General features: G+C 41.3%; 1 protein-coding gene across 4 annotated transcripts in view; it reads right to left on the reverse strand.

The window, feature by feature from the left end:
* Positions 1–1601: 1601 nt before the first annotated feature.
* Positions 1602–25711, reverse strand: part of NUBPL (NUBP iron-sulfur cluster assembly factor, mitochondrial) — a 92206-nt gene continuing 68096 nt past the window's right edge. For all 4 annotated transcript variants that reach the window (XM_054162090.1, XM_054162091.1, XM_054162092.1 and 1 more), the window contains 4 exons: positions 23638–23723; positions 17031–17151; positions 12945–13027; positions 1602–3252 (listed from right to left, as the gene is read on the reverse strand). In XM_054162090.1, the coding sequence (XP_054018065.1) occupies positions 3190–3252; positions 12945–13027; positions 17031–17151; positions 23638–23723 (353 nt within the window). In that variant the 3' untranslated portion in view covers positions 1602–3189. The remainder of the gene's footprint in view (positions 3253–12944; positions 13028–17030; positions 17152–23637; positions 23724–25711) is intronic.

A 25711-nucleotide genomic window follows, 5' to 3' on the forward strand; every position in this document is an offset into this window, starting at 1 on the left:
TTGCAAGAGAAGGGCTGAGAAACAGAACCTTTTTCATTCATGAGAATGAGGGAAGGAAAGCAAGTAGCTTCTCATTTTAAATGTAGTTTACCATTGTTATCCTTAAATGCAGCAATTTTATTTTTTTTAAAGGACTCACAAGTTTGAAACCATAAAAAAGGTCTCACCTACTACATTGTGCAATCCTTCCATAAAACCACTAAATATTACTTTTGAGATTGGGTTAGAAATAGTATTTCATCATTACAGCCACTTTCTTGATAAAGGCATTCGAAATAGTTCTGCTGGTGAAATATCTGACAGGGCAAAACTGCAACACTTAATTAAAAGAGGGGAAAAAATGTGCAAAAAGAGTAAAAATAAAAGCAAATTTCATCCCTCCAGTAAAGCAAGGAATAATGAAAAAGAAAAGAAATGGAAAACAACCAACCTTACAGGTTTAACAATTAGCCTTATATGTTTACTGATTGTTCACCACCTCAACACAAACTGGGTGTCAGAGACATTCTTTTTAACAGAATGAAAAGAAATATCAAAGCTCAGAAAGCATCACAATCTTTTGCTAAAGAGCAGTCTCAAATCCATTTTTCCACTGAAATGGATGCTTATATGATGCCAAAAATCCCACAGGATTACTTATAGACATACATATCAACAATTACAACATGCAAAACAGAAATGAACAAACAGTATGTGTAGAGATGAAACTCCATGAAAAACCCCAACACATTATCAGTAAGATATGAAAAGTCAAACTATTAAGGCAGCTTCACTATTTGTCAAATACATTATTTACTTTGCTCTGGCAAGGCCTCACCTGGAGTACTGTGTCCAGCTCTGGAATTCTCAACACAGGAAGGACATGGACCTGATGGAGCAGGTCCAGAGGCAGGCCACGAAGATGATCAGGGTGCTGGAGTACCTCTCCTATGAGGACAGGATGAGGGAGCCGGGGCTGTTCAGCCTGGAGAAGAGAAGGCTCCAGGGAGACTAAAAAGCGGCCTTCCAGTACCTGAGAAGGGGCCTACAAGAAGGCTGGAGAGAGACTGTTCACAAAGGCCTGTAGTGACAGGACAAGGGGCAAGGGTTTGGAATTAGAGAAGAGTAGATTTAGTTGGATGTTAGAAACAAGTTCTTTACCATGAGGGTGGTGGAACAGGTTGCCCCGGGAGGTAGTTGAGGCCTGTCTCTGGAGATACTCAAGGTCAGGCCAGACAAGGCCCTGAGCAAGCTGATCTAGTGGAGGATGTCTCTGCTCAGAGCAGGGGGTTTGGACTTAGATTGTCATTGAAGGTCTCTATCAACACAATCTATTCTATTATTCTCTGTTAGAAAACTGAAAGTAAGTGCCATAAATGAAATGGCCATAAATGAGCCCTAATCCTCACATCTTTGATAATGCTCTTACTCTCCATTAACCTATGGGGCCTACATTCACCCCTACAAACCAACTGTCAATAAATATAGCCCTTTATGGCCCTCCAGTATCTTAAGGGGGCCTACAAGAAAGCTGGGGAGGGACTTTTTAGGGTGTCAGTGACAGGACTAGGGGGAATGGAAGAAAACCTGAAATGGGTAGATACAGATTGGATGTCAGGAAGTTCTTTCCCATGAGGGTGGTGAGACACTGGAACAGGTTGCTCAGGGAGGTGGTAGAAGCCTCATCCCTGCAGGTTTTTAAGGCCAGGCTGGATGTGGCTCTGAGCAACCTGATCTAGTGTGAAGTGTCCCTGCCCATGGCAGGGGGGTTGGCACTAGATGATCCTTGAGGTGCCTTCCAACCCTAACAATTCTATGATTTGTCTCAATTCCACTGGCCTGGCATAACGTGCCACTGAGAAAGCTGGACACTGACATCAGATCTCACAGGGATGGATGTGGGTGAGGAGGTTCAGAGATTGACTTGAAGCAAAGAATCACCAGTTTTGGACTAAATAATTTCTATGTTTACAGAATCACCTAAGCTTGACATTCAATCCATCATTTGCGTCTAGCTTTCCCATATAAATTCAGGGTACACATCACATAACTATAATGTAAGAAGGTATACATTTGGATTAAGAATATCACTTCAACAACAAAACAGCCAAACTAACACACCACAATTATGAATAATTATTTGGACTACAGAGAAAATATTGGTCCCACAGAGGTCAGCAGCAGTATTGTTAAATTCCCAGTATGGTATGGTTATGATGTATTTTTACAATACCTGTATTTGATTATGCAAACAAAAAAGCCTAAATGTCAACTCAAACATCTAACTGTAAATGAAACTCATTCCCTGAAGGCGAATTTTTCAACTTCCACACATCAACACAAAAAATAAAGATCAGAGAAATATCAGGCAATGAAAAAATAAACCAGAAGGCCACAGAGTTTGATGTGCACATTTTTCTGGGCTTCGAAAATATTTCTTTATATTCAGATTATCAAGTTGCTGCACTGTAATAGGAATATGCAATCACAAATTTAACTTATATTGATCATCTACACCTCCTGGTAAACTGTGCTCAGGCACATCTGGTTTTCAGTGAGGAACTTGCTTACCTAGTCTTCTCTCTGGGTCTATTATAATGCAAAACAGTCAAGAAATAAGCCCCAGGGTCATCTGATCCATGCTCCACTAAACTGTGAACTGCCTCATGATCGAACATTATCCAATAAGGAATGAATTTGCTCATGATCCATCACAAGAACTCAGGGTATTGTTTTAATTTTCTTTTAAGATGAACACACAGAAGCACTGCAGTTACATAACTGAATTTGCTGCTTAAAATCTTGCAGAATTAAGGACCGCTTGGCAGTTAACCAAGTAAAAACTTGAACTAAAATTGACAGAAATTGGAGTATAGCAAATGCCATTTTTCAAGCAGGATGGGTGCCTTGACATCCCTCTCATCATTTTGCTCGGCTGAAGCGTTCTCATTCTTGCTCTTCCAGCAGGGCACGTGAAATATGAACTTCATCCCTTCTTGCTTCATGATGTTACAATCCAGCAGTTAAATACTGTCTATCATCTTCTGCATGCTCATGGCCAAACGATGCTTTGAAAAACACAATCATAATTTAACTCCTAAAAAAAGTTCCAAGAACTAAAATACTGCATCCAGGTAACTAGGTATTAGGACTCTTCTCCTTTGGTTGCACCAAAAGATCACTTTTTGGCAAGTTTCAGTAATAAGCACTTCAAGCAGCAGGTACTGGCAGTCGTCTTACTATTTCCATAGCTATCTTTAGATAGGCTTTAGCCTGTAAAAACAGAAACATATATTTAGCACCTTTCATTCTCTGTAAAAAGGAACATTTTACATCTCATTAGGTATCTGCTCTTTCACATACCTTCAATAAAAAACCAAGGATGTTACAATAGGTTCAATGCAGGCAGTTGTGTGTTCAGGAAAAACGACAGATTAGTACATAAAGCATTATTTAAAATACAGGGAGTGGGGAGGAGCTGTATAATTTAACTTTTACATTATTCTAAGAACAGAACTTGACCAAACAATTTGTCTTAAAGCAGCAAACAGAATCAAGATTCTTCTGGAGAAGTGTTGAGAAGGAAGGAAGAAGACTCTTTAGCCCCACAGGTACTATTAGTTATAAATTGCCCTCATCCTGAAGACGGAAATGCGCCACGCACAGCAATGAGATACAGAACCACAGAAAACAACAACATTAGGGAAACAAAGTTCTTCTTTAAGATAGTTAGTTCACTATGGACTAGATGACACTACAAAGGTTCCTATAGAGGCACTCAAATTTATTTAAAAAAACCAAAAACTTAAAAGTCCAAAAGAGGAAAGTGGTATTGGAAAGAACTAATTCACAACACCAGAATCTATACAGCACAATCTGCCTCTCACAGCAGCCCATGGTCAGACACCATCAGCTGGAAGACAAATGAGAGCAGAATTGTACACCTACTGGGAGTGACCCAAATAGGCATATTTTATTTACCACAGAATCATAGAATGGGTTGGAAGAGACCTTCAAAGACCATCTAGTCCAAACCCCCTGCAGTGAGCAGAGACATCCTCCACTAGATCAGCTTGCTCAGAGCTTTGTTGAGCCTGACCTTGAATATCCCCAGGGATGGGACCTCAACTGTCTCCCTGGGTAACCTGTTCCAGTGTTCCAACACCCTAATGGCAAAAAATTTATCCCTAATATCCAACCTAAATCTACTCATCTCTAATTTCAAACCCTTGCCCCTTGTCCTATCACTACAGGCCTCTGTAAACAGTCCCTCTCCAACCTTCCTCTAGGTCCCTTTCAGATACTTCCAGGCCTCCCCAGAGCCTTCTCTTCTCCAGGCTGAACAACCCTGGGTTGTTCAGCTGTGCCAATGTGCAACAGTCATTACACTTGCCTGAGTGGTCTAACCACTCCCCAGCTAGCCACCTGCCTAGATGAGATAATGGATCAAACTGAAATAAGGTGACTGAAGTCAAGCTGCCTTTGCAGTTAAGTATTTGACTATCTGGTGTAGAAGCCTTCCAGGTGGGAATTTGGGACATCTTCTAGAGTCCCATAGGCTGTTCCTACATAGCCCAGATCAAGTAATGTGTTTTAATGAGTCAACTAACATCTTTAATGGAAAATCTGGTCCCTTCTAAAGATTGTCCAGGCTGTTCATGCTCCAGACTTGACCACATAGAAGGCAGAAATTGTAACTACAGGTGCAGAAACAGTAACATAGGATGGTGATTTTGTACATAATTGAGACAGAGGATGTTCTGCACACAAATCAAGATAATGAGCAACAACAGATCATGCATATGCCATAGTCATGTAGGACCACTGACTAGCTGCACAGTTGTAACTGAGCTAAACCACTGTCTTTTATCTTGAACAGACCAGTAGCTCAAACACACCCTTACAGAACTCTACCAGTAACCTGTCTTTGACAAAGCCAACTATTTCCAGCCTTAGTTTCCAATCTCTGAACAAATCATTCAGCTATGAGTGAGGACCTGTCCATCAATCAACATATGTAAAAGGTCTACATGGAATCTCAGTGACTGCCAATATGCCTTTCATTACATAAGAACCACCCTACATGCATAGAATGGTTTCTCCTACTCATGATCTTTTCAACATGGTATCTGTAGACAGAGAACACAGTTCAGTTTAGCTGTTTAATCCATCATTACTAAGCAAAAGAAGATGAATTGCAACTGAAAATTGAGAGCATATTTTATTTCCTTTTTGGGTGGAAAGTGAGAGAAGAAAAAGTAAAAGATGAGTTCTTATTTGTCACTCAAAACCATTTTAATGGGATAAAAGTGAATTTTACAGATCAGTTTTTCCTTTTATGGTTTGGAAGCTCTAAAGGACTGCCTTTCTGAAAGCATTTTTTTGCAGATGGACAACTCTATATTTAACAGTAACATATCAGTTAGCTGGAAGCCAAACACTCCCAGCTTCAAGAGGATGAAGTGCACAGGAAGACAGAATGCCCTAGAAACAGACCAGACTCGTTCTTTACAAAGGCTGCTTAGAAAGGGTCTGAGAGCAGTACTGGTGAGGGCAGAGCAGAGGTGGAAGGTGACCTTCAGAGAGTTGAAAGAGCTAGCTCATGGTCGTGTGAGAGACTGCCCACCACTCAAACACTGCTGGAAAAGGGTGCATCATTCTTTGAATTACAAACTTTCTTAGAAGTGAGAGAGCATGGTAGATGATGAAGTGACTCATGACAGCATGATCCTGGAGCAGGAAACAGAGAATGTGTAACAAAGTTAATCAGGAAAAGGACTGCAAAGTCCTACTTAACCTAAATAATCATAATATCTTGATTCATTACTCTGTCATGGGTTAATAGACATGGGGTAGATTTTAAACTGCAAGTCTTTTGATTAGCTCATCTAATTAAGCCCTATGATAATCCTAGAGAAATGTAAGCCTTTCAGTTACAGCGTTTCAGTCTCCCTAGAAATCTTACCTAAGTATGCATCACTGCTAAGATTACTGCAAACTGACCCTACAGGTCAGAGCTGACCTTACCCTGAGCTGGCTTGGCTTGACCTGCTAGCTTGCCTTCCACTGGCGTGCAGATCTTAGCCTGCAAACAGCTCCCTACAATTGCTTCCATTGCCAAATGCAATGGATGAACAAATACAGAATAAAATTTATCTGCCTGGGCTGCATCAAGAGAAGTGTGGCCAGCACTCCCCCTCTACTCAGCTCTGGTGAGACCCCACCTGGAGTACTGCGCCCAGTTCTGGAGCCCCTATTACAAGAGGGACATGGACATGTTGGAGCGTGTCCAGAGAAGGGCCACAAGGATGAGCAGAGGGCTGGAGCACCTCTCCTATGAGGACAGACTGAAAAAGTTGGGGCTGTTCAGTCTGGAGAAAAGAAGCCTCCAAGGTGACCTAATTGTGGCCTTCCAGTATCTGAGAGGGGCCTACAAGAAGGCTGGGGAGGGACTTCTTAGGACATCAGGTAGTGACTAGGAGGAATGGAATGAAGCTGGAGGTGGGGAGATTCAGGCTGGACATAAGGAGGAAGTTCCTCACCATGAGAGTGGTGAAGCCCTGGAACGGGTTGTCCAGGAAGGTGGCTGAGGCCCCATCCCTGAAGATGTTTAAGCCCAGGCTGGATGAGGCTCTGGCCAGTCTGATCTAGTGTGAGGCGTCCCTGCCCATGGCAGGGGCGTTGGAACTAGATGGTCCTTGTGGTCCCTTCCAACCCTGACTGATTCTATGATTCTATGATTCTACCTACAAAGTCAAAACAGGTATGAGGCAAATCACTGCATACAAACAACTTCAGACCAGTAATTCAGAAAAAGCATACTGATCCCATCACCTGCTTGCAGGCCAAGTACACCATCAGTAAGTGTGCAAATCCTGGTACTAACATGGTTTCTAACTTCTAATAGGATGCAAGTCCCAAATACCAAATGCTGTGGATACTACTATACCCACAAGGAAGAACAAAGTATCTAAATCTGCTCAGCTGAGCTGTTAGGGGCTTACACTTTACTTACTGTTCAAGGAAACTCGCAACCACGAGCAATGAGCAACAAATCAAATAGTGACTATCACAAAGACAAATACTAGGCTTAGCTACCATCTGCACAGAAATAAGGAAAGGTGATAGCTTTTGTTCTTATTGGCATTCTCTTTGCTCAACCACAGTCCACTTTCCAGTTCCATCAGATTTTTTAATAGCTTCAGTTTTCATGGAAATGGCTTGTTATTTTGACACAACTCCAACCTTCAGTGCAAGCCTGGAGCTGCCCTTTGATGTCTGTATTTTACTGTGGTCAAGTCAGAAAGCACTACAATCATGATGATAAACACAGCTTTAAATGAGCTTCCACTTCAGATAAAAGCTTCACGTCACTCAGAGATGTTCTTGATTGCTGCAAGAGGCCCAAAGCATTTCCCATTCCATCTACCCTATGTTTCTTCATTACATATCTTGCCAATTCCTGATAAGCTGCAATGAAATCGCAGTACAGAGAGAGGATAGTCAATCCATAAATTGCAAGATGAAATAGAGGAGATGGGTAAGTAAATTGGATGTTTCCTGAATCTAATACCTTAAAAAAATTCCTTGGTGCTCATGGGAAATTTCTTGTTACTCCTAGGGATCAGCAGTTGTCCTCTGAAGAAAGCCTCAGCTGTGAAACACTGCTAGCTGCAAGGAGCCACTGTAGGTGTGCATCACCCAGGCGCTGCTATGCACATCAAAAAAAGACATTCTGCCCAGAAAATCTGGTTCACTAGAAGAGTGCCATTCAAATGCAATATAGCAACACCCTTCAAACCACTCAGCATCTTCTTCAGCAGAGTAAAGCCTAAGTGAGGGTCTGATGATGCTTTGTACTATCTACACCACACTTCGTACTATCAAACCTACACATAAGAAATGTTACTGTGATCATTCACAGGAATCCTTGACGATAAGGAGTATTAAAAACCCTATCATGTGGCCTTCTTCTGGGTTTGCTTTACTTTCAAAGATATCACACCCTGAAGAAAGGACTCTAAATGGAATTATTGATGACAACTAAGCAGCAGCAGCAATTATTTGCTACCCCCACATCAACTACTCTTCAACTATTTCCTGCAAGCTTTAAAATCTTGTACATACTCACACATCACTCTTTCATAGAGTTCTACAACAAAAAAGTCTTTCTGAATGCAAATTTCACCTGTCTCTTTGGATAACATCCAGTATGGACTATAACATTTCTAACTTAATTGAAAAGGGATTTTTACCCAGGCTTACTTTCCTCTGTTATGTCAGACTGCTGATGCTTTGTACCCCTGCTTTCCACCTAACTAGGCTTTTTCCCTCTTGTTATGAATCTATCTGTAATTTACTGGTCTCAAATTCCTTTGCTAATATATATGAATATATGAAATTTGCAAGAGGACTGAACTTTCACCCAGAAGTATGTGGGGTTTACATCATACATGAATATTTACTGCAAGCAGTATTTACTGGGCAGGATGACATTAAGCACATTTTCCAGCCACAGGTCCTGGGTTCTTTGCTCCAGGACAAATCTGGCTCTCCTTCTATCTAAGTTTCTCCTTGCAAATGGCAATGTCAGCTGAGGATCCAACACCAAGCTAGATATGATTCACCAGTTTGCTTCAATTCTCTGTTTTCCCAATGTACTCCACTCATTTATTTTTTATGAAAAAAGAGGATAAACTCATTTTTTCTTAAAAGAGTCTAAATGTTTTCCAAAATAATATGTGGCAAGAAAACACTTGGGGAATTGACCTTTGCATGTTTCATTCAATATGGGTTTTCTTCCAAAAGCAGTCATCCTCTTTGTAGTTTTGCCACGAGGACTCACTGCCTCTTCTATAATCGAGTAGGGTAAGAGGGTGTAATCTAAACCTTCTTTCATTACTTTTTTGCTCTCCTGTATACTTCATCCTTTGTAAACCTTAAAGGTGTACCATCTACCATCTCTCCTCCACAGCTCTTGTGTTTGGTTGGGTTTTTAATCACCTCATTCCCAAGACAAGAAGATCAGAGACAAGATCTCTTGCTTGCCTCAGACTCCAGCACGTCTACTCACTGAAATGTCTATCCCAGCAACACTCCCTAGCTTTTGGGAGGTGAATGGACACACTGGTCCAGCAAATGTATTTTATACTTCCTTGAGCTGCTTCTTTGATCTTGAGACAGATGGGAGTTTGGGTGCTCTGTTCTGGTGCTGCTTGCCTGGGAGAAGGGACCAAACCCTCCTGGCTGCAACCACCCTTCAGGTAGTTGTAGACAGCAATAAGGTCTGCCCTGAGCCTCCTCCAGGCTAAACAACGCCAGCTCCCTCAGCCTTTCCTCATAGGGCTTGTGCTCGAGGCCTGTCCCCAGCCTTTTTGCCCTTCTCTGGACAGGTTCAAGAGTCTCAATGTCTGCACATAACAAAGTTTTGTCAATGAAGAATGCTAAACACCCCACTCCCCCCCTCCCCCCCCCCCCCCCCCCCCCCCCCCCCCCCCATTTAAATAATTCAGTTCACAGAAACACTAACATAGACAATGTTACACCAAGAGCAAAATCATTTTACCAGCACTGTTTGTTTCTCCATGGGGACTTTCTCAAGCTTCACAGAACTCCAGCCATTAAAATCCCACATCCTTTAGCTATATAGTCAGCCATTTCCATAAGCAGATGAATCTTATTCTCTGCCTTCCCTTTCTAAGCTCACACATGCACAATTCTGATTTTCTTTCTTTCAACCTTTCAAGGGTTGTTTCAGCCAGTCATCTTCTTACCAGCTGTGAAAAGGAAGCTTCCCTTTCCCACCAAACACATCTAACCTTTGAAATAAGGAGTTTGGACAAGTTTGCTTGCATGTTTTGAACTTCTGGTGTAGTGTGAGAGCTATACTTTTGTTTATCAACAAGACAAATGGAACACCATGGAAAGTCTAAAAGCAAAAACAAGTATTAGCTAACACATTTTAGAAACACCCTCTATTCTAGGCTTCAGAGAGCTTAGAAGGTGACAGCATGCTGGGCTTCTGAGAAGTCAGTCCTCATTTCTATTCCCCACTGTCTGAATCTGTTAAGTATTATTTCAGTTCTATGATTTTGTATTTGATTTGTGTGTTCTAACAAAACCAGTACAGGACTTTGCATTAGAAAAACCCTGTAAATTTAAGTGACAGAGAGAAGAGATAGTATCAGCAGCTCCGAGCACATTGTTCTCTGAAAAATGGTGATTGCTCATGCATGAATAGCCACAACTTCAGTTTATCTGAGGAACATGGTGGTGGGTGTCATATTAAAGATTAGGATCTGACCTCATGTGACCTCTCCCACCATCAGTTATGTGCTAAGAATTTAATTAGTGTTTTTCTTTTTTAATACAGGAGAACAACAATAATTTTCTGCCCTTTAAATCAGAAGCAGACCAGGGATAAAGAGAAATGCTTTTTCATTCTGCAGAGATTAGCAACATCCAAAAAAAAAACTCCCCCTCTGAGGAGAATGATTCTCTCACAGACACAATGGCAGAGAAGAATATTAAAAGTTTTCCCTAGAGTCATACATATTTGTCAATCTTTATTTCTCTTCATATTTAACTTAATTGCCACAAATAGCATTTATAACCCCTCCTTTTGTTCCCAAGAACACAGTCCAAGGAGGAACAGATGGCAACACACCAGACTTTATTGTCTTTTTCAATTTTCAGAACGCTAACCTACATGTTTGAATTTTCAGATTGATAGTCCTGCAGGCTACAGACTCTTGGTTATTATAGATTTCAGATACTGTGAGCGCTGAGCCTTTCATCTTAGTTTGCTCAGCTGTTTCGCTTCAACTTTGACCTAAGCCATGCATCTATTCAACCCTTCCCACTGCTGATCCAGCTTCCCAGATAAAGCTACCACACGGATTATAAGGATTCCATTTCACAAGGATCTAGACTCAAGATCACTACGTTATTCCACAGAGGTTCAGCATGGGCCTTGCCCAAGGCTAGCAAAAATACTGCATTCAATTAGAAATCAACAGGCCAAAACAAAACGTTGCAGCTTTAAGAGTGTCACTGTTTCTCCCAAATCCCAACTGGTATGTTAATAATATTAACAGTGTTAATCCCTCTTTTTCCTTTTTATTTTTCCTTTAAAAGAGTGGGAAGGAAGAAAGGTATTTCAGCATGTGCCTAGCATGTATCCTAGCATGTGCCTAGCAATCAGAACATTAGAAAGGTTAACGACATTAGAATGTATCCTAATTACTTTCTCTCTTATGTTTAATTGATTCTACCATCTATTATTAGCCTTCATCACTTTTCTTTTTACAGTAACATCTAAGCAGCATTCAAGAGTCAGGCTGCATCATTCCATATACTGTGCAAACACAATGTGGCAGACAACATCCTGCCCTACAGAGCCTGGCAAACAAACTCCAGCAGAAGAACAGGAAAATACTAGTTAATCTTACTTTTATCAGTGCAATTTTATATGTGCAACTGCTTTTCTTTTATAGACTTGCATATTTGACTCCCACCACCTTGACAACTCCCATTTTCCTTTGGCAATAAAACACTAGGGTAAATGCACCGCAAAATCCATTTCCTCTTGTGTGCAAAGTGTTCCACTTCCTGCTGAAAACAACCCAGGTACTGACAACATACAGGTTTTGTTTCAAACTTCTGGATAGGACTCTCTGACAGTTTCCAGGCTGAACTCAATTGACAGTGTCTGAAGATCTGCATTAGCTGCAAGGTCTCATGAGGCTTGACACTGACCTTCCTCTTCTTGGCGTGCCAGACTCCAGATCAAGACATCACTATTATTAATGTTTACAAAGATGTGAAGGGCAAGTGTTGGAATGACGGAGCCGGGCTCTTCTCAGCAATGTCCAATGATAGGACATGGGGCAAGGGATGGAAGATGGAGCATAGGAGGTTCCATGTGCACTGGTTAGGCCGCACCTCGAGTACTGTGTCCAGTTCTGGGCCCCTCAGTTTAGGAAGGAGGTTGACTTGCTGGAACGAGTCCAGAGAAGAGCAACAAAGTTGGTGAGGGGTTTGGAATACAAGCCCTACGAGGAGAGGCTGAGGGAGCTGGGGTTGCTTAGCCTGGAGAAGAGGAGACTCAGGGGTGACCTTATTACTCTCTACAACTACCTGAAGGGAGGTTGTAGACAGACAGATCTTAGTCTCTTCTCCCAGGCAGCCAGTACCAGGACAAGAGGACGCAGTCTCAGGCTGCGCCAGGGGAGGTTCAGGCTAGATGTTAGGAAAAAGTTCTATACAGAAAGAGTGATTGCCCATTGGAATGGGCTGCCTGGGGAGGTGGTGGAGTCGCCATCACTGGAGGTTTTCAGGAGAAGACTTGATGGGGTGCTTGGTGCCATGGGTTAGTTGTTTAGGCGGTGTTGGATTGGTTGATGGGTTGGATGCGATGATCTTGGAGGTCTCTTCCAACCTGGTTTATTCTATGTATGTATTCTATGTATGTATGTATGTGATCATAAGGAAAAACCTTTGCACTGTGAGAGTGACAGAACACTGGAACAGGCTGCCCAAAGAGGTTGTGGAGTCTCCTTCACTGGAGGCATTCGAAACCCACCTGGATGTGCTCCTGTGTGACCTGCTCTAGGTGATCCTACTCCAGCAGGGAGGAGGGACTAGATGATCTTTCAAGGTCCTTTCCAACCTCTAACATTGTGAGGTTACAATTATTCTGAATGATTCAGAATAATAAAACAAAACTCACAGAAGTAATGCAAATGAACAGCATTGCAAAATTCAGGGCTTGAGTTGAGTTACTTTCTTCGTAAAAATTGAGTGGAGTACATTGGGAAAGCAGAGGATGGTGAAAGGAAGCAAACCTCTTTTATTTCACTAAAATTACATTTAGATCCCCATTGCTTTTCAAACAGCAATAAAAAGAAGCCCTCTCCATTCACTTCTCAAGGATTTTTGTTGGAAGTGCAGAGCACCGAACTTACTGCATCACTTTGAGGCTGTGAGATGACAACAGGCTGCCCTGTATCAGATGTCTCCCGTATATTAACATGCAGTGGAACGTCACCTGCATCAAAAATACCAAGATACACAGAAGTGAAGACCTACTATTTCTTAAATGTTTCATTACTGCTAGAGCCCTAAAGCAATTTGAAATCAAACTCTGGTATATCCTTTGAATTACTTACCCTCAAAAAAAATTCGCATTTAAAACGGCAATTGGCTGCAGCATGGTTTCTGTACATCCATAACAATCAATGCCAAACATAGTCTGGATTTTTTCATTCACTGAATAGCAAGGACTATGCTTTAAAGTCATTTATTAGGGAAAAGGCAGTTTGCTTTTTTCTTTTGAATACACAGAAAAACAGAGGCTGAGGTACAAATTGTTTTGCATACATACATAAAAAACACTTTGAGTGTCAGGCACATGCTATCATGCACTTAGTGTTCAGCCTATCTCCCCACTGTATATTCTTATCAGTGCTGTATTCAGATTTTAATCATTGTTCATTTTTCAATACTTAATCTCCAAATGATAGCATTTGTTATTGTCCTTATTAGGCCCCGAATCCAATTAAAAGGTAGACAACTATTCAGTTCATTCTTTTTTCCAACAGAAATGTTCTGCTTTTATATTGAGCAGGGCAACTGTCACAGAAAGAGAACACTCTGGAGGATAATCAGTTAGCAGCCCCATTCCATTCTAAAATACCCCTTCTGAAATGCAGTTTTTCAGCACTAAAGCAAATTTGCCATTCCCATGTTTAGTTCATTGCTACATAGATCATTATGAAGTGAACTTTTTTAAGGAGTGGAAGACATAGCCACATTTTGCATCATGGACTGATGCAGACACAATGGCCTAACTCAATTCAATCTTGACTGGTCTCAGAAACTGTATCAATTTAATTCATACACTTCAGCAACACTTAGAATAGAATAGAATAAACCAGGTTGGAAGAGACCTTCGAGATCATCATGTCCAACCTATCATCCAACACCACCCAAACAACTAAACTTATTTAACCCAACTTATTTAACCCAAACCAAAGCCACTGTAATTCACTGAAGTTCAGTGAAGTAAAAAACCCCAAAACATTCCAAAAAATTATTGAAACTGATACAGTTTAAGAGATTTTTAAAAACCCAACAACACAAACTTCCAAATAAATAACAAACTTGAAAGCTGTGACTCCATGATTAGTGAGCTGAATCTCTGAAGAGCTTAAATGTGTTATTTATGAAAAGTAGCCCATTTAATTCAAATATAATTGTGGGTTTTTTTGTTTCAGTCAAGGATTAAGTTTCTGCAGGCATGAAAATCTGTCAGTTTACTCATGAAAATATTTTGGGGGTCCTTCAAAAGCTTTTTAACCTTAAACGTACTTAATAGACTAACAGCAACTTCATAATCACAGTATCACAGTATCACCAAGGCTGGAAGAGACCTCAAAGATCATCAAGTCCAACCTGTCACCACAGACCCCATGACTAGACACCAAGTGCCACATCCAATCCCCTCTTGAACACCTCCAGGGACGGTGACTCCACCACCTCCCTGGGCAGCCCATTCCAATCTCTCAGAAGTTCCTAACAGTATTTTATGCAGAGACAAATCTTCACTTTTTTGACCAGGGATGTTTTGTTAATGAAAAAGTTCTTCCTCCCTCTCACCCTAGTAACAATCGCAGAGCTACAAAAAGAACTGTCCTGCTACAAAATATTAGGAATTACAAAATATTAGGAATAGTGTGGCCAGCAGGAGCAGGGAGGTCATTGTGCCCCTCTACTCTGCATTGGTTAGGCCACACCTTGAGTACTGTGTCCAGTTCTGGGCCCCTCAGTTTAAGAAGGACATCGAGACACTTGAACGTGTCCAGAGAAGGGCAACAAGGCTGGGGAGAGGCCTTGAGCACAAGCCCTATGAGGAGAGGCTGAGGGAGCTGGGATTGCTTAGCCTGGAGAAGAGAAGGCTCAGGGGTGACCTCATTGCCCTCTACAACTACCTGAAAGGTGGTTGTAGACAGGAAGGGGTTGGTCTCTTCTCCCAGGCAACCAGCACCAGAACAAGGGGACACAGTCTCAAGCTGTGCCAGGGGAGGTTTAGACTCAAGGTGAGGAAAAAGTTCTTCACTTAGCGAGTCATTCGTCATTGGAATGGGCTGCCCAGGGAGGTGGTGGAGTCACTGTCCCTGGAGGTGTTCAAGGGGAGATTGGACGTGGCACTTGGTGCCATGGTCTAGTCGTGAGGTCTGTTGGGACAGGTTGGACTTGATGATCCTTGGGGTCTCTTCCAACCTTGGTTATACTGTGATACTGTGATACAAAATGGCAGCCTCCCTCTTTTTTTCCTCATGCTTACAAAGATGTGCTAGCACTGCAGGGGCATCACAAGACTTGCAGGAGCAGAAGTGCAAGTTAAAAGATAATGCAAAATGCAATTTTAATTAAAAAAAAATATATATATAATCCAAACCTTATCAGTTAAGCAGAAGCATGAAGACATCAAAAACATTGGCCCAGCTGTTTGGGCGATAAGGGTTTGAAGAAGAAGTTTCTGTGCTACTCTTCACTACAGAATGTGATGGGAACTCCTCACTGTGTGTTTTTCTCATACTAACAAACATTGCTGACTGCAAAGGAAATGTAAGTGCCAAGAACAATTTGAATTTACTGTGGGAATTTAAAAAAAAAAACAACCCCCAAACCATTTTGAGATAAAACTTCCATTTGGGATAGATTACTGTAAAATCTGTAAGTAGTAATTCTTACAATAACATATGGCATTATTATATAATGGTCATCCCTGAAAGGAGGAACATACTAATCAGATCAAGTACTGTAATTCTGACTTTAACCCTTGGGGCACTATTCTTAACCTTAATCAAGGCTTAAGATGACAGTTTGAAGGTAAACTGCGCTGTTTTTCTTCATACAGCTCATCCATCCCCTGCTAAGCCTGTAAATCTCTCACATCACTCCTAATTAAATGCAATCACAATGAGTTCTGCCTCTTAGGGAAGAACAAAAACCATTTCTGGGACCGATAGCATGTATCTAACTGCATGTTTGATTCAACTGCTTGTGGAGGGATTTGCATCCATCCACATATCCCAGGGCTGCAGAATTTCCCTTGGGCTCTGATCACAACTCATTATATACTCAAGAACCTAAAAGCTAGCCCAAAAGCATGTCTTTAATGATGTGTTGCCTTGCTATCTTAAGTTTATGTCAGGCCTTGAAGTTTCAATGTTGATCTTCCTAAGTGAGCTTCCTGGTTCTTTTTAATGAATTAGCTATGGAAAATCATTGAGATAATTATAGTAATACGTGGAAACACATCATTAGCACATGCAATTATCCCATTTACCAACTTAATTATGCTGGTTTGGTTGGGTTTTTTTCTTGACTTGCAGCACAGGTTGAAACAGATGCTTTTTAAAAATAGCAATGTATATTTCAAAGATCAATGTATATTTTAGTTTATAGGCAAGTTTAGTTTATAGACAGAGCTTAGAAACAACACTTCAGTGCAACCATTACAGTCTGCTTGCTTGCATAATACAGGCCTCATGATATCGTCATATGGGGATAAAAAACAACTGCTTTAAGGAACTGCATTTCAAATTACCATATTTCTTTCAATCTGTAACAACTCATTTCATTTAAATGAAAAATAAAAAAGAGAAACCTTCTACTGATATGAATGGATGGAGTTTAGGCTTTGTTAGACAAGGCCACACAGAATTCTTTGTTAACAGTAAAAACTGTACGATCAATAACAAATTTCAGCACAAGGGTATCAAAACAATTAATGTTCTGGATTGTTTAGAAATCAAAAAGACATTTAAGATGCAATTCAAGAACTTTCATATCTAGTCCACACCTCATTTATGAGAATGATCCTGATAAGGAACAGAGCATACAAAAACTGTAACATTCAACTACTTATTAGTTCTGTTATGTCTGAATATAGAGTAATCTAGGATTATGCAGTTCCATACTTCAGTTAATGCTTCCCTCATTTTTCTTCAAGCAAAAACCCTTCCCAATTTCTATATTCTTACCTAAAACATCCAATCCAAGGGTTTTTGCTAGATCTCTTACACCATCAGCTCCAAATATGTGTGTCTCATGCTTACATTTTGGACATTGGAAAACACTCATATTTTGAACCAGTCCTAAAACCTGTTGAAGTAAACAAAAGGAATGTTAACATGTGGGACTGAGGCATGGGTATTCATCTCTGACAATAAAAAAGAGATTAGCTACAAAGAATTGACAAACAGTGCTCATTTACAATGGGAAGTAGCAGTAAAATCATACCCATTAACATCATTACAACTCTCACTAGTCGCCTCAGTTGCGTAATCACTTGTGCATTATTTCAACTTCTTCTAATTTACACCTCTCAAAGATTAACAAACTGATTTGTAACCAAAAGCACCTCTTGTACAGGCCTATATTTCCAAGAATTCTGCCCACCAGTATCTCATTTCTGAACTCTGGATACTGGCAGAATTTTCACATTGCGTTTTATAGCTTTGTAATTTGCAGTTTCAGGAAACACAAAATAAAAACATACCATTACAAGAAATGACACAAGCAGACAAGCTTTTAAGATAATTTTGTAAGTTATCCTGTGGGGAAATGTTTTCAAAAAGAAACAGCTTTGCTTCTGAAGAGCAGAAACACATTTTAAAGAACAAACAAAAGAAATACTAATGTGAAACTAAGTGGCAAAAAAACCCAACCCCATCATGAAAGCCCCAGAAACACACATATTTCTGTTGATGCCAGGTGTTCAACATCATCCTTGCAAAATATGTCAAATGAAAATCTGCCAAATCATGCACACAGACATCCTCTTTCACAATGCAGAATAATGCTAATGACACACTGATCACATTTTTATTCACCTAGTAAACAAAACTGCTCATTGAGGCAGAGCAGAATTCCTCAAAAGTGATGAAAACAGCATTCAGACACAAGGGTGAAAGCTTCTACCCATCTGCTCCTGAACACAAGACCTGCTTTAAGAGGTTCCATGGTGTAATATTTCACTTTCAGATCTATCTGAATGTGTCATGCACACTATAGCCAAGCTTTAGAAGATGAATACATATTTTCAAGTACAAGAAGCTGGTATTTGTTTTGTAGCATTTTGTACTTTCAGACTTTCCTGAGCATTCTAGTTTTGATCTTGAACAAGTTGCCCTACTTATTACAGGAGCAACACCTACACAAAAGCTCTGTAAGTCCCCTCTGGTTGGACTTGATGATCTCAAAGGTCTTTTCCAACCTGGTTAAATCTGTTCTATTCTATTCTATATCACAGTATCACAGTATCACTGTGATATAGAATAGATATATCATAGTATCACAGTATCACAGTATAACCAAGGTTGGAAGAGACCCCAAGGATCATCAAGTCCAACCTGTCCCAACAGACCTCACGACTAGACCATGGCACCAAGTGCCACGTCCAATCTCCCCTTGAACACCTCCAGGGACGGTGACTCCACCACCTCCCTGGGCAGCACATTCCAATGACGAATGACTCACTCAGTGAAGAACCTTTTCCTCACCTCGAGTCTAAACCTCCCCTGGCACAGCTTGAGACTGTGTCCCCTTGTTCTGGTGCTGGTTGCCTGGGAGAAGAGACCAACCCCTTCCTGTCTACAACTACCTTTCAGGTACCTTTCAGGTAGTTGTAGAGGGCAATGAGGTCACCCCTGAGCCTTCTCTTCTCCAGGCTACACAATCCCAGCTCCCTCAGCCTCTCCTCATAGGGCTTGTGCTCAAGGCCTCTCCCCAGCCTCGTTGCCCTTCTCTGGACACGTTCAAGTGTCTTGATGTCCTTCTTAAACTGAGGGGCCCAGAACTGGACACAGTACTCAAGGTGTGGCCTAACCAATGCAGAGAACAGGGGCACAATGACCTCCCTGCTCCTGCTGGCCACACTGTTCCTAATACAGGCCAGGATGCCATTGGCCCTCTTGGCCACCTGGGCACACTGCTGGCTCATGTTTAGGCGGGTGTCAATCATCACCCCCAAGTCCCTCTCTGTTTGGCAAAATATGCTAACATAAGCCTGTCTGACAGGCAATTACCAAATACTGTGATTTAATTAAGAGCGAATGTACAACTTTTCACATCCAAATTGAAAATTAAAAAAAAAAAAGCATGTTATTCATGATAGCTTAACACAAATTTCCTTAGGTATAAGCTAAAAATGGCCAAAAGGTGGCCACTTGGTTTTTTCTATACCACAATAATGTGTTCCACACTATTTCCTAAGCATTCTTCCTTTACTTATTTAAAACTCTCAGAGGGTTTAAAGCAAGGAGTATTTGAAGAAACAGTGACAACAAAATTGAAGGATAGAAAAAGAAAAGAAAAAAAAAAAGATTGCTTACTTTCAATACAACACCATAATTTTTTTTCCATTTTCTACTCACAAGAGCAGAAAGAGGAACAAGTTTCTATTCAGTGGCACATTATTATATGTAATTCTCTCATCCAGTTCTTAAACTAAGACATGTCTATGTGGCCAAGATACAAGGTGCAGGGATGGTAAAACAGGCTCTCTACAGATGCAGCCTTCTAATGATGACCTCTGAGTGGGCATCCACCTTGCACTCCTTGTATTAACGTTCCCAGAGCTCTACACAGAACTCTAGATGGGGTCTCATGAAAGCAGAGTAGAAGGGGAGAAATCTCCCTTGACCTATTGGTTATGATTCTTTTGATGCAGCGCAGGATATGGTTCACTTTTTGGACCCTGAGTGCATGTTACTGTGTCAAAGACCTTTTCATTAACCAATGCCCCCAAGCCCTTCTCCTCAGGCCTGCTCTCAATCCACTCTCTACCCAGCCTGTATTTTGTGCTTGGGGGTAGAATCTTGAAACTTCTTGTGACAGGAGTTAGCACCACTGTGCAAACTCCATCCTTACCAGGTGTGCACCACTGGACAAGAGATAGCACTCCTCTTGTAATGAGTGTGTCCTAAGATTGGGTTGGACGTGATGATCTTGAAGGTCTCTTCCAACCTGGTCTATTCTATCCTATCCTATCCTATCCTGGAGAAGAGGAGACTCAGGGGTGACCTTATTGCTCTCTACAACTACCTGAAGGGGGGTTGTAGTGAGGCGGAGGTTGGTCTCTTCTCCCAGGCAACCAGTACCAGAACAAGAGGACACAGTCTCAGGCTGCATCAGGGGAGGTTTAGGCTGGAGGTTAGGAGGAAGTTTTACACAAAGAGAGTGATTGCCCACTGGAATGGGCTGCCTGAGGAGGTGGTGGGGTCGCCGTCGCTGGGGGTGTTCAGGGTGAGGCTTGACAGGATGCTTGGTTGTATGGTTTAGTTGATTAGGTCGAATGATAGGTTGGACATGATGATCTCGAAGGTCTCTTCCAACCTGGTTAATTCTATTCTATTCTATTCTATCCTATTCTATTCTATTGCAAATAAGGCTTTAGCATTATTATCCTGGCTCTAACACTGACTTTCATTGCTATTTCCATCAGTGCCTTCAGTCATTCCATTCTAATTTCAATGCAGTGAAGGACAAAGAATGTTAACATTCAAATACTTCACTGTGGTAATAACTACATGTCATTTGAGTATTTGGTAACTAATGACTGTGGGAGTGAGGGTAGGGTGGTGTATGTATGCCTACATGTACTTGGGAGAGAATCCAGTTCATTAAATAGAAGCAAGCATACTCAGACTCAGAGCTCAGCAACCCATAGACTCTGTTTCTTTGACCAGCAGACTCTTTGCAAGCACTTTTTAAAAAAAATCACAATTTAAAGAGTAAATTTTTTAAGATCCATCAATTATATAATCAGAATACACCGTTTTAGCACAGTCCCACAGATTCCACCTCTTGGATGTAAATCTCAGGTTTGAAGGTGTCCATCAAGAATCACATAATTAAACTTTCTTTAGACACTTAGACACTCAGAAATGTAATACATAGGCAGGAGCTCCTCCAGCACTGAAGGAAATGACACATCTGTACTGATGTACACACAAAATTAGAATGAAATTAAGCAGCACTATGAAAAAGTTAAGACCTTGATAACTGCTCCAAGAATACTTAAACTCAGCAGCTGGCACACTGTGAATTTTCATTTTATTTAGGAAGACCTTGAAATTCCTCAAAATAGATCATATTTAATATCCTACCTATCACTAGTCACATTAACAGCAGTCAGGCCTACCACAGAAGGACTTATTTTCTTAGAGGCCATTCTCTTCGAAGCACATTGAACAAAACAGACTTCGAAAGAAATCTTGGTAGTTTTTCATTAAATCAAAAGGAAAATTCAACAGTAATAAGTTGAGCACAATTCTCTTTGAAGAAGAAGATAATTTTGCATCATTTTAGCAAACAAACCAAATCAACATTCCATGTTATTCTTCTGTTATATAGATTTTAGCAAACAAACCAAATCAACCCAAAACATTCCATGTTATTAGAACATAACAGAACAGAATAGAATAGAATAGACCGGGTTGGAAGAGACCTTCAAGATCATTGCGTCCAACCCATCAACCAATCCAACCCACCTAAACAACTAACCCATGGCACCAAGCACCCCATCAAGTCTCCTCCTGAAAACCTCCAATGACAGTGACTCCATCACCTCCCCAGGCAGCCCATTCCAATGGGCAATCACTCTCTCTGTATAGAACTTTTTCCTCACATCCAACCTAAACCTCCCCTGGCGCAGCCTGAGACTGTGTCCTCTTGTTCTGGTACTGGCTGCCTGGGAGAAGAGACCAACATCCGCCTGTCTACAACCTCCCTTCAGGTAGTTGTAAAGAGTGGTAAGGTCACCCCTGAGTCTCCTTCTCTCCAGGCTAAGCAACCCCAGCTCCCCCAGTCTTTCCTCATAGGGCTTGTGTTCCAAACCCCTCACCAACTTTGTTGCCCTTCTCTGGACTCATTCCAGCAAGTCAACCTCCTTCCTAAACTGAGGGGCCCAGAACTGGACACAGTACTCGAGGTGTGGCCTAACCAGTGCGGTGTACAGGGACAGAATGACCTCCCTGCTCCTGCTGGCCACACTGTTCCTGATGCAAGCCAGGATGCCACTGGCCCTCTTGGCTGCAGATTTTAGCAAGCAAACCAGATCAACCCAAAACATTCCATGTTATTCTTCTGTTATATAGATCTTAGCAAACAAACCAAATCAACCCAAAACATTCCATGTTATTCTTCTGTTATATAGATTTGTTTTTCTTTTAGTGGCAAATTATAAACACTACTATACTTTCATTTTGGAATAGGAAGTGAGGAATTTTTATCTGTGCATTTCTTTTGTTAAGCTGTTCTGTAAATTAAAACAAACAGCAGTCACCTAAAGTAACAAAGCCCTACCTATAAAAGAACTTTTATTTCTTACAAGGGAGTAGAAGGAAACTTCATACTGGTAAGCAAGAAAACATCTTTTATAAAGTACAGTAAATAGCTTCTTTACTATGTAAGCTAGGGAAGCATTTCACTTTATATTTTCTTACAAACTGCAGATTTCAAATTAAAAAATTACTCTCTTCATGAACATAGTCTAGAGTACAACATTTAGTTACTTAGCTGCTTGTGGGACACAGAAAATATTGAATCCAAGATGTCACTCTGTTTATTATTTGCTTTCAATCCATACCAACGCTGTGAATATTTTCAAGTGCTGCACTTCCCAAAAAAGCCAGCTACCATATGAGCCATAAAGCTCATGAAAAACTAAGTGCCTGCTACTTGTCATGACAGTTATGGACCAAATGGCAAACTGACAATTAGTTATGTGCATATCTCCCCTAAAAAAATTAAATTTCCTTCTTAAAATGTACCAATTACATGATTTTTCCACATTTCAAGGCATTTGAGATTTTCATCTCCAACACAAAGCTGAAGAGGACACATAATAAATATATTAGAATCATAGAATTGTTAGGATTGGAAGAGACCTCACCAATCACCTAGGGCCAACCCCCCTGCCATGGGCAGGGACACCTCATGATAGATCAGGTTGCCCAGAGCCACATCCAGCCTGGCCTTAAAAACCTCCAGGCATGGGGCTTCTACCACCTCCCTGAGCACCCTCATGATGAAAAATTTCTTCCTAACATCCAATTTGAATCTACCAATTTCTAGTTTTGTTCCATTCCCCCTAGTCCTATCATTACCTGACACTCTAGAAAGTCTCTCCCCAGCTTTCTTGTAGGCCCCCTTCAGATACTGGAAGGCCACAATAAGGTCTCCTCAGAGCCTTCTCTTCTCCAGACTGAACAGCCCCAAGTCCCTCAGTCTGTCCTCATAGCAGAGGAGCTCCAGCCCTCTGATCATCCTCATGGCCCTTCTCTGAACACATTCCAGCACAGATCCTTGTAAGACAGTACCATTTGAAATCACACATTATTTCTTAAGATACTCTGTTCAGCAGTCTGACCCATTCCAGGTGATTAGAGAACCTGATTTAAAAGAAATGGAGTACTATTATTACCTTGGCCTGAAAAACTCTTTCCTTTCTATTAAAGCAAGCTCCTGATACTGACAGAAGATGGATTCTAATCCTCTTTTTTATTTTTGAGGCAGGATTTATGGGGGTGTTTTTTTTACATTTTGGAAAAGCAATGTGTTGGTATTTTCAATGTGGATGCTTACTGGTACATGGACTTTGCTAAACATTTCAGCTCCTTTGCGTGCGTCCAATAAAGCCACATCTTGGGGAGTAGAGATGATTACAGCTCCTGGGAAAGGAAAACATGAAATCCCATTAAAATGAGTGCAATTAACTATACTGTTAACTATTTTGATTATTAATACATGCTAATAAATTCGAAGTAGTCACACAGTTATGTGTTCAGGGTTTTTAATGTAGGGAAGAAAATTGTGCCAGTGGTTTTTGCCTTATGTAATGACCATAAGATATGGAGTAACAGAAATCATTTAGATATTGTTGTCCCAAGGTTTGTATGTTCTAAATGAGCAAACTGATCTAGCTGTCATATGATCATGGACAGATAACACAATCCACACTCTGACAGGTTACAGAGGTGGTATTCTGGGAACACCTACACAGTAACTGTCCCATCCCATAATTGCAATTGAAAGCTTTTGATTTAACAGTAAGCCCTGTCCTAAAATCAAGAGGCAGCTGCCTGCAATCAGACTGCTGCTTTCAGAACCTGCTACACTTTCTGATGCAAGCATTCACAGGCACAGCCTTGAAATGTTAAACACAGGTTTGCACACTTGCACTAGGTTCAGAAACATCTAATATTGCTGCGTGCTCAGACACAGCTCCAGCTCACCTGATGATTAGTATTCCCAAGAGTTATTATGCATATAAAGCAGCTAGAGGTCTTTGTCAAAGGCTGGAACCTGAAGTAAGCCTAGAGGTGACAATTCTATGCTATCCTACATTACTTCCTGATTAAAGCAGCCTGCAAAACCAATACAAACATTAGAATACTCCACATATCTTCACAAACAGCATCCTTCTGCATATGCTCAGAGGCTTCAAATATTATTTCTTTGAAACATGCACCAAGCATCTGGTCATGATTGTCCCACCCTCAGCAAAATGCAATGTGAAAGACATTACTGTCCTCTACTGTCCTCTGATTAGCTCTGGCTTCACAGTCACCGTGCAGTCTCCAAAGTATCCATTAGAAAAACATCTCGGCAGAGCCACAGAAAGCCAACCTCACACAAGAAATGTATGCCAAACTTCACACTAATAGCAATTAGAGCAAACTACTTGCTGCAAACAGGCTGCCCAGAGAGGTTGTGGAGTCCCCTTCTCTGGAGACATTCAAAACCCGCTTGGATGCGCTCCTGTGTGATCAACTCTTGGTGATCCCGCTCTGGCAGAGTGGCTGGACTAGATGACCTTTCAAGGTCCCTTCCATTCTGTGATTCTACGTTCAGAACAATTTCCTACCGGGCCTGCAGCACCCAACCCTTGGCATACAAAGCAAAGGAAGAGGTAGGTAGATTTCCAGAAGCACACAACACTGAGGCTGCTGGTGCAGGTCAGGCCACTGGGAGCCTCAGCATCCCAGAAGCACTGCCGGCTCTGACAGTGCTGGACAGTGAACCCAGCCCCTCACATCAGCCCCATGCCGTCCTGTCCACCGTCTGCCAGACGGCATCTTGCCAGGCCGACAGCCAGCCGTTACCAAACATCGCCTGACAGTGCATTTGAATATCTTCAACCAGTGTTCCTAACCTCTAATTTGTGCAAACAAAAAAAATACAGTCTGGCACCTCTCCCCTGAAAAGCTGCCAATCTCTGCCTCGTATAATATTAGACACGAGTCCAAAAACTGCATGGCGTTAAGTAGTGTAACTAACGCAACTTCCTCATTGTTTGCTAAAAGTCTAACATCCAAAGAATTTGCTGCTTTTCCCAAGCCAGCCTGTTTTCAGTGGCTAAGTCACCTTAGCTCCTTCTTTCACTAAGTGCAGGGTTACACGACACAGCTGACATGGAAATGCTAAAGTAATTCCACAAAGTTTCCCTCCTTGAAACCAGAGTCCACTAATAAGTTATTCAGGTTCAGTGTCCTTGAGTTTTCTGCATATTTGTAAAATAAAGATCTTTTACTACTTGGGGCAAAATGCTTATTATTGCTTTCTTGTCTCCTATGTGTGTACACTCACATTGCTTCACACTTTTGGTCATGCTGTTCTCTGATGATGCTAGCTCATCATTCTCTGGATCTTCACGTAG

The sequence above is a fragment of the Dryobates pubescens genome, chromosome 5 (genome assembly GCF_014839835.1).
Source record: "Dryobates pubescens isolate bDryPub1 chromosome 5, bDryPub1.pri, whole genome shotgun sequence".
NCBI lineage: Eukaryota > Metazoa > Chordata > Aves > Piciformes > Picidae > Dryobates > Dryobates pubescens.